General features: G+C 45.1%; 1 protein-coding gene across 1 annotated transcript; it reads right to left on the bottom strand.

The window, feature by feature from the left end:
* Positions 1–8,189: 8,189 nt before the first annotated feature.
* Positions 8,190–8,465, bottom strand: LOC127200529 (60S ribosomal protein L37a-like). The gene has a single exon (XM_051158866.1). The coding sequence runs from the start codon at positions 8,463–8,465 to the stop codon at positions 8,190–8,192; it is 276 nt and encodes a 91-aa protein (XP_051014823.1).
* Between the last annotated feature and the right edge of the window lie 1,339 nt (positions 8,466–9,804).

Genomic DNA, 9,804 nt, shown 5'->3' on the forward strand with positions numbered 1-9,804 from the left:
TATACGGAACAGATTCTAGAAACAGAGTCTAGAACATTATTCTAGAAAATAGCCTGATCCAGAAAGGGAACCAAGCATGGTAGTGCACACACCTGTAATTCCAAAGCATTGGGAAGCTGAGGCAGGAGGATTCAAAGGGTTCAAAGTCAGTCTGGGCTATGTGAGAGGCCTCCACCTCAAAAGACCAGAAGTGAAAGATGCCTTCAACACTGGTGAAAACAGAGGACTGTAGGAACACTTGGTGTTGGTCTTCGGAAAGGTTCTAATCATGAGCCGAGGCTGTCTTCACATCCACAGCCTTCCTACTTCTGCTTCACAGGTTCTGTGTCCCCCGTGTCAGGCTACAGTGTCAAATTGTAAAATGCCCCCCAAAAGGCAATAAAGACAGTGAGGGCCCTCAAAACTATTTACTTTAAATAATTCTGTTACCTTGAGTATGGTGACATAACTCAGTGGGGTACACTGAGCATGTACAGTGCCTTACAGGCAATACTTAGGGTAAAAGTCTAAATCTGTTCACAATCTAGGGACATTGGCACATACCTATATGCCTAACTAAAGAGCTGTGGCAGGAGGATCAACTAAGCCCAGTAATTCCTTCCTTCTTTCTTTCTTTCTTCCTTCTTTCCCTTCTTCTTTTTTTGTTTTTTCTTTCATTTTATTGAAAATAGATTATTTTCTCATTCAATATCCGGATTGCAGTTTCCCCTCCTAGTCCTCTCAGTTCACACACACACACACACACACACACACACACCTTCCCTCCTATCCAGATCCACCTCCTTTCTGTCTCTCATTAGAAAAGAAAAGGCGTCTAAGTGATAACAACAAGATAAAATAAATCCCAGCACTCGGGAGGCAGAAGCAGGTGGATCACTGTGAGTTCGAGGCCAGCCTGGTCTACAGAGAAAGTCCAGGACAGCCAGGGCTACACTGAGAAACCCTGTCTTGAAAAAAACCAAAACCAAAACCAAAACCAAAACCAAAAAAAAGATAAAATATAAAACAAAACAAAAACTATTCCTGAACAAGACAAAACACGAAAAAGAAAAAAAGCCCCAAGACCAGGCACAAAAAAATCAGAGACCCCCTCATCCCCACACTCAGGAGTCCCATAAAAACACTAACCTAAAAGCTATAATAGACACGCAGATGACCAGGTACAGACCCTGTGCTTGCTGCTTCGGTCTCCATGAGTTCATGTGAGCTTTGCTCAGTTGATTTAGAGGGCCTGTTCTCCTGGTATCTCCATCTGCTCTGGCTCTTACACGCTTTCCTCCTCCTCTTCCTCCTCCTCCTCCTCCTCCTCCTCCTCCTCTTCCTCCTCATCCTCCTTGCCCTCAGGGGTTCCCTGATCTCTGAGTGGAGGGATTTGATGGAGACATCCCATTTAGAGCTGTGTGTTCTGAGGTCTGTCTCTGTGTGTGTAATGTCTGAGCCCAGTAATTCTAACACCATCCTGAATAACACAGCAAGACCACAATCTCAAAATAGAAATACAGAGGCCATCAGGATGGCCCAGTGGGTAAAAGTGCTTGCCACTAAACCTGAGGACCTGAGTTCAATCCCCAAAAGCCATATAGTAGGACAAAACCAACTCCTGCAAGTGGTCTTCTGACCTTTTACGTGTTCAATAAGTAAATCGTTACATAAATTAATTTTAACGTTAAAAATAAATATTATTCTTTATAGCTATTTTTAAAATAGCTATATTTTATAAATATAAATATAATAAACAGATATAAATATTTATATATAAATAAATTTTAAAACTATATTTTTAACCAAAGGTAAGATTAGCAAATTTTTAAAAAATATTTGCATACAGCTGTGTATGTTACAAAGTATCTAGGAATATAGAATTTGGATGCCAAATTAGGAGCTAGACACAGTGGTATGTCCTGTAATCCCAGTACCTCGGAAGCAGAGCAAATATAAAGAGTTCAAGATCATACTACAATGTGACAAATTCGGGGCCAGCCTAAATGGCATGCGGGCCTGTCTGTAAAGGAAGCACCCAAAATATTAGTGTCACTGCAGTGTTTCTTTGAATCAGCGAGATAACAAGACAAAATACTTTTAAGTAGCTCTGATGGGGGAAAAAAAAAGGTAATCTGCAGGGCAACTTCCATCTCCCGCGACACTGTTGTACCAGCAGGTGGTGCTATCAACTGGCACCTCTCTGCTGTGCTATCCGCAGGGACAGGCATCTGTCCATCCACTCACCAGCCTGCTGAAATGTGTGCAGTGTGCCAGACCTTGTTCTAGGATCTAGATCTGTAGCAGATAGAATTCCTGGCTTCCACGGGGCTTAGTCACAGATCTAATTATAACCAGTAGCTCAGCGATGCCTGGTCATGGCTTTTTCAGGGCAGATGTGAACAAACATCTATTTGGCCCAGACAGGGAAATGACCAAAGACAGCCTACCACCTAAGTCTAGCCTAATGAAATCAGTGAGGTTACTGGAGCTGCTTACAGGAGCATGTGCTAGGAGTTACAGACACACGGGGGACACAGCGTTTGCATCACTAAACCCCACCCCAGCTTTAGGCAGGGTGACTAGGGGCAACTCTTCTCTCCCAGGACCTGTCTGGAGTTTATTTAACCCAGGGGAAGTGGCTTGTGAGTTTCCCATTCCTAAGCTTCGCTGTGTCCTCCCTCCTGGAGAGAATGTGTCGATTCGAAGGAAATAGTCACAGCAGTGCCGTGAATATTCAAAATAAATTACAAAGATGTTTATCATGTTGAATGTTTAATCGATAGGGTCTGTCTCTGTTGCCCAGGCTAGCCTTTTGTTCCAGGCTCAAGCAATCTTCCTCCTTCAGCCTCTTTTTTTTTTTTTTTTTTTTAAGATTTATTTAGTTATTATTATGTCTACAGTGCTCTGTTTGCATGTACACCTGCAGGCCAGAAGAGGGCATCAGACCTCATTATAGATGGTTGTGAGCCACCATGCGGTTGCTGGGAATTGAACTCAGGACCTCGGGAAGACCTCGGGAAGAGCAGTCAGTGCCCTTAACCTCTGAGCCATCTCTCCAGCCCCCTCCTTCAGCCTCTTGAGCCGATAAATGTACCAAAGGTGCATGCCATCACAGCCAGACTTTATTTTTAATAGCGAGATGCTTAAGATAGCCTAAATGTCAGTAAATCGTGCTATAGCTATTTCAAAACAAGACCAGAGGTTCACTGCAGTGATGTTTCAAGCAATAAAATAATTTCCTTAAGCTATTATATTAAGCTAAAAATTGCTTAAGATGTGGCTAGGGGCACAGATGTGGCCTCACAGCTATCACCTTAATACTTAGGAGACTGAGCAGGAAGACCTCAAGTTCCAGCTCAGCCTAGGCCACATAGGCCATCTCAAGCCAGTGCCTGGAACTCGGTTATTTATGTAAATTAATGAAGACTAAGAAAACATAAAACAAAGTGTTGATGGACCAAATGGTGGGATATAGCATTTTCTTGTCTTAACTACATCTTCTAAATAGTCTACGTACTTATTTTTTTTAATAAGCAAAAATACAGCTAGGAGTGGTAACACATGCCCAACATGTAGGAGGCAGATGACATTAATCTCAAGTCTCAGGCCGTGCAAGGCCATAGCAACATTTTGTCTCAAAAAACACAAATAAAGGGTATGGTGGTTTGAATGAGCCATATATTTGAATGCTTTGTCATCAAGGAGTGGCACTACTTAAGAGGGATTAGGGGGCGTGGCTTCATTGGAGTAGGTGTGGCCTTGTTGGAGGAAGCATGTCACTGGGCGTGGGCTTTGGGGTCCAAAAACTCAAGCCTTTGAGAGTTCTTCCTGCTGCCTGCCAATCCAGATGTAGAACTCTCAGCTCCTTCTCCAGCACCATGCCTGCCTGCGTGCACCATTCCCCCCACCATGATGAGAATGAGCTAAGCCTCTAAAACTGTAAGCCAGCCCCAGATAAATGTTTTCTTCTACAAGGTTTGCAATGGTCATGATGTCTCTTCACAGCACTAGAACACTGATTAAGACAAAGGCTCACAAGACTAAGACAGATGGCTCAGCAGGTAAAGGCACTTGCTGCCAAACTTGGCAATCTGAGTTTGATCCCCAGAGCCTACATAGAGGAAGGACAGGTTGTCCTCTGTACTTGCTAGCATATAAGAAACCAAAAAGAAGCTAGTCATGGTGACACATATCTTTAATCCCAGTGTTCAGGAGGCTGGCAGCAGAGGCCAGTGGATCTCTGTAACTTCAAGGTCAGTCTGGTCTACATAGTGAGCTCCAGGACAGCCAGAGCTACATAGTGACACTCTGTATTAAAATGCCAAAGAGAGCCCAGCCTGCCTCCACAGCCTGACATGCTGATATGCCCGCTTCGTGACCTAACTACCAGTGACTACCTGGTTGGGGGTCGCCAGATTTATGTGCGCTGAGGCAGACACAGAAGTAGGGAGGGAGTTGTCTCACTCCTGCTGGTCTCAGGATGAGATTTTAAATCTCAAGTTTGAGATTTCTGGGGCTTGAACATGCTCCACCTCACCAATTTAATGCTGTTTCCCCTAGTGGCATGGTCCACCTGCCCCACAATCCTTGCTCCTCACCTGGGCAGAGTGAGAAAGCTGACCCTGAGAGTATGAAAGCAGAAGAGCTGGCCCTGCCCCTCATCAGCTACAGCACTCAGAAGAGCACACCCACCTCCCCACACCTCACTGGGGCAGCACAGTAGGGCTGGCCCTGGTGGCACGGGTGTGGGAGATGCGGCCTTGTCCCTCCCAACGAAGGAGAGCTGTCCCTGCCCCTCACAGGCTGCAACATTAAAGAGAGCTGGTCCCACCCCTCATCTGAGCAGAGTGGGAAAGCCTGTCCAGAGATTATGAGAACAGAAGAGCTGTCTCTGTCCCTCGCTGGAGCAGTGCCAGAGAGCTGGCCCTGGTGGTGTGAGCATGGGAGAGCTGGCAGGCTGACCCACTCAGCTATACCCCAGCCCCAGATTCAGGGCTTTGAGTTGGCCCTCCCCAACATCTACCCCATATATGAACTGCTGAGGCACATGAAGGGGCTGGTCCTGAAGAGCCAGAGCTATAGGATCTCCATGACACAGCAACAACAGGATATCTGAGAGCGGATCCAGCACTGACGGTGCAGCAGAAGCCAGAGGCTTCCGATCAGACCAACGACTCACTGCGATGAACACTTGCAAGTAAGGCTGTTTGAGCAAAAGAGTATACTGTGTGACATACCACAACTTCCACAAAGAGATGGTTTGCTGTTGCTTCCTTTTTTTGTTTGTTTTGTTTTGTTTGTTTTTGTTTTTTTAGACAGGGTTTCCCTGTGTAGCCTTGGCTGTCCTGAACTCACGTTGTACATCAGGCTGGCCTCAAACTCACACTGATCCGCCTGCCTCTGCCTCCCGAGTGCTGGGATTAAAGGCAAGCGCAACCACGCCCGGCTATTGTTGCTTCTTTTTAGGGGGAGATTGCAAGGGCAAAGGGCAGATATGGAGGGATGGGGAAATGACTAGGGTTGGGGTGCATGTTGTGAAATTCACAAAGAATCAATTAAAAATTTTTAAGATTTATTTTATGTTTATGAGTACTCTTATCTGCATGTACACCTGCATGCCAGAATAGAGCATCAGATCACAGTATAGACAGTTATGAGCCACCATGTGGTTGCCAGTAATTGAACTCAGGACCTCTGGAAGAGCAGACAGTGTTCTTAACCACTGGGCCATCTCTCCAGCCCTCAATAAAAAGCTTCTTTTTTTTTTTTTTTAAGAATAAAAGAAAAAAATGCTATAAATACAAAATATCTTGAGCTGCTAAAAGCCCTGCAAAAGTTAAAAAGAAGCAATTAAGACACCAAGATCCTTTCCTGGAGTCTTGTTCTACAGCAAACACCTAAATGGGCCAGAATTGGTTCTGCCTGCGGTGGGGGTTGGGGGGGCCACGAATGATTACCCTGTCCTGGGCTAGCACCCAGCACAATCTCCTGGACAGCCCTTAGCCTTTATGCGCACTGAATGCATCCACTGAGTGGAAAACTGCTCCACCAGAGGGCCCCTCAGCTCCTCTGAGACATAGTTCCCAGTGTATTCCGACCACAGACAGAAACCCTGCCGCCCTATCTTCCAAACTCCTTTAAAGCCTTAGGTGCGTCAAACGCTGAAGAAAAGTTGTACGGTGCAGCTTTTAGGTTGTTTTTTGTTTTTTGTTTGTTTGTTTGTTGCTACTTTGTGAGTCCTTCATGGCTTCTTCTCTTGACTCAACAATATCTTCTCCGGCTCAGCTCAGCTTTTCCCAGCTCACCTGGCTCCGCCTGTCTTCTCTTCTCACTCTTCTAGCCCAATTCACTTTCAACTATCTCCTATTTTTCACTCTGCACAATCTCTTTTCTTCTCTCTAGCCTTACTATCTTTTTTTCCTTCCTGCACCCACTGTCTTCTCTGACCCTCTTCTTCCAGCTAGACCCTACTCCTCCTGCCGACTCCCCACCTACTACACTCAGCCTCTGCTGGCTTTTTATATCCTCCCTGTTACCAGAAGTCTGAGAGGCAGCTGACACTAAAGGACATAGAGTCTTTAAAGAGCAAAGCGCACAAAATAAATCATACGATACATTTCCCCATTTTATTTTATTTTATTTTTATTCCCCCTCCCCTTTTTTTTTATTTGATTTTTTTGTTGTTTTTGGTTTTGGTTTTGGTTTTGGTTTTTCGAGACAGAGTCTCTCTGCATAGCCTTGCCTGTCCTGGACTCGCTTTGTAGACCAGGCTGGCCTCGAACTCACAGCAATCCGCCTGCCTCTACCTCCCGAGTGCTGGGATTAAAGGCGTGCGCCACCACGCCTGGCTGTTTTCCCCATTTTTAAAGCTCCTAATTATATAGTTTTGAAGCTGCTTCTCAATTCTTCCAGCGTCTTTTCCATGGTTCTCAGGTGTCTGGTGTGAGCCTTCTGTTGATCTCTCTGGAGCACATCCACAACCGAGGTAAGAACCTAGCATCAGTGCTGCTCTTTCCTGCATCTTGGGTATCGCTTCCTGAACCTTTCATATTCCTGGACTGTCTTCTCTTCTAGGATCTTGTGTTCTAGAGCTCCTCACTGAAGTCTCTTAACCTCTGCTCCCCAGCTCTGTGAACCTTTTGTCTACAGCCCCAACCTGGGGATGCAGGATGGGGTACTCAACATACTCTGGCTTGAAGTCCTCCTCATAGGCCTGTTGTCGCGCTGCACTGTGAGCAGATCTGTGCCGCAGGAGAACAGAGTCCTGCCCACAGGCTCGTCAGCGCTTAGATGCTGAATGTTTCTTTCCAGGCTTTTCTGTCTGGCAGAGGAACGAAGTGACTGGTCAGAATCTCTTCTTTGCTCTTTTTGGGCCAGTGACCAAGGTTTTCAGAAGATTTCCCCTGCTCAACTCTGAGCTTTATTTATTTTGATGATACCCACAGTTTGTTTGGTTTTTTTTTTTTTTTCATTTCTTTGTGGAAACATAAGCAAATCTCCCATCCTCAACGCAAAACATTTGCTGATTTCCATTCTGATGTTAACACATGCATATAGTATATAAGTTCTTTCTACAGTTTTTTTCTATAACCCAGTGTCTCTCAGCCACTGTTACTCTTCTCTCATTAATGTTCAGAAATGTGTAAGTTAGCAGAGCGCCATTTAGTCTATCCCCGGGGGGGGGGGGTCTTTATTCCTTTTTGTTTTATAAGGATTTTTAACTTGTGATTAGATCTTTCTACAACTGTTTATTAATATTCTCCATTGTTTTATATATATATATAAACAAAAACAGGGGAATTCCATAGGCTGGTAGACTCTTCTATATATTGAACCTCCAGCTGCTCTGGCACCAGCTGTTCAAGTGCCTGTAATTTTTCTTTAGTTAACAGTCATTGTTCTATTCACACTGGCTTGTTAGCCAACCATTTGAAGGGTAAAGGTCTTGGTATAATTTCAGCAGTGGCCCCTCCCCTCATAAATTTGGAAACTCAATCCCTGATGTGTCCTGTTTTTGAACCTGCACAGTATGTGGTTGCTCTAGATGACATTTTTTCAATACCTTCACGTAAAGCAACTTCCATGTCCTTTATTTTAGGGGTTGTCATACATTTTCCTGTACTTCCAAACCCTCTTATTCTTTTTTTTTTTTTAATGTAAATTAACTCATTTATTGCAGGCTAGGCAAATCTCAAACAGTAGCGCTTCTATTGGTCTTTCAGTTCCTTGAGTCGTCTGAAGGCAGACTCCACTGTGACAGCAGAAGTAGTGTTGTAGGTCCAGGCCCCACCAGGCAGTGTTTTCATGCAGGGACCACAGTGCCAGATGCCAACGGCTCGTCTCTTCATCTTGGTCTTGCCACAGAAGGAGCAAGTGTACTTGGTGTGCTGGCTGATTTCAATTTTCTTCACCATTTTCCAGAGGGAGGCACTATAGCGGGTCCCGTATTTCCTGACAATCCCAACCTTGGTGCATTTAGCCATCTTGCCGGAACCGAAGCCAGAGCCCAAAGAGCCCTCTTATTCTTTCTACTGGAGCAGCTTTGCCTTTGATATAGGGAGACAGTAACGGCTAGTCGGCCCTATCGCCTGTGTTGCCCTTGATATAGGGAGACAGTAACGGCTAGTCGGCCCTATCGCCTGTGTTGCCCTTGATATAGGGAGACAGTAACGGCTAGTCGGCCCTATCGCCTGTGTTAAATTGCATGTCTTTTTTTTTTTTTTTTAACATAAACCACTATTTCAATTTCTCCTTCGGAATCTTCCTCTATAATTCCTGGATGCACAATCAACCCTTGGGAGGTCAAGCTACTCCTTCCCAAGACCAATTCTTACCGCCCCTGAGTGCAAAGGTCCATAAACTCCAGTAGATATTTTATAATACTGAATTTTGGGGGACAGTGTGAGACATTTATCTGTGGTCAAATCTAGAGCACCCCCGCCTGCAGTAACATGCGTCAGACCAACTAAGCAATACTTACTTGAAGCTTTTCTGCCTGGTTGTTATCTCTTGGCTGACAAGAAGAAAACTGCCTATGCTTTTTTACTGTGCAGCCTCAATCTAGGACCCACCCCCCACCCCCCACCTTCCCCCCACCCATAGCTTTCCCCGTGGAAAGAGTTGCCATGGATATCTCTATTGGATCGGATCTACACTCATTGGTCTGCTGTCAACCCTTGCTACATTGCCTGCACACATCCTGTCAGCTTTTCAAAACAAAGTATCCATCCCTGTTTTTCCTGTCTTTTTTTTCCTACAATACTTGAAAACAAGCCTCCCATTTTCCTTTTTTGTTGCTGTTGTTGTTGTTGTTGTTGTTTTGTTTTGTTTTGTTTTGTTTTTCAAGACAGGGTCTCTTTGTGTTAGCCTTGGCTGTCTTGGACTTGCTTTGTAGACCAGCCCTATGTTGGATGCTGAATATAGCGTTTAATTTTGGTTTTATCCTTCCTCCCCCTCCCCGCCCCCCGCCCTGCTACTTTGTTTTTTGTGGGTCCTTCATGGGTTCTTCCTAGGTTTTTCTCCTGTCTCTTAACAACATCTTCTCTGGCTTGGCGCAGCTCAGCTTCTCCTGGTCCAACTGTTACCAACTGTCTTCTCACTCTGAGAGCTCAGTTCACTTTCAACTGTCTCCTCCTTTCCCTCCGCTCAATCTCCTTTCTTCTTCTCTCTAGCCTTACTCTCTCTTCTCTCTTCTTCTCTCTAGCTTTACTCTTCCTCCTTTCCTCCTGCACCAGGTGTCTTGTCTGACCCTACTCTTTTTCCAGGTGGACCTTACTCCTGCCTACTCCCCAATCCAACCACTCCCTGCTCTCAGCCTCTGCT

Source organism: Acomys russatus, chromosome 16, assembly GCF_903995435.1.
Source record: "Acomys russatus chromosome 16, mAcoRus1.1, whole genome shotgun sequence".
In the NCBI taxonomy this organism is placed as follows: domain Eukaryota; kingdom Metazoa; phylum Chordata; class Mammalia; order Rodentia; family Muridae; genus Acomys; species Acomys russatus.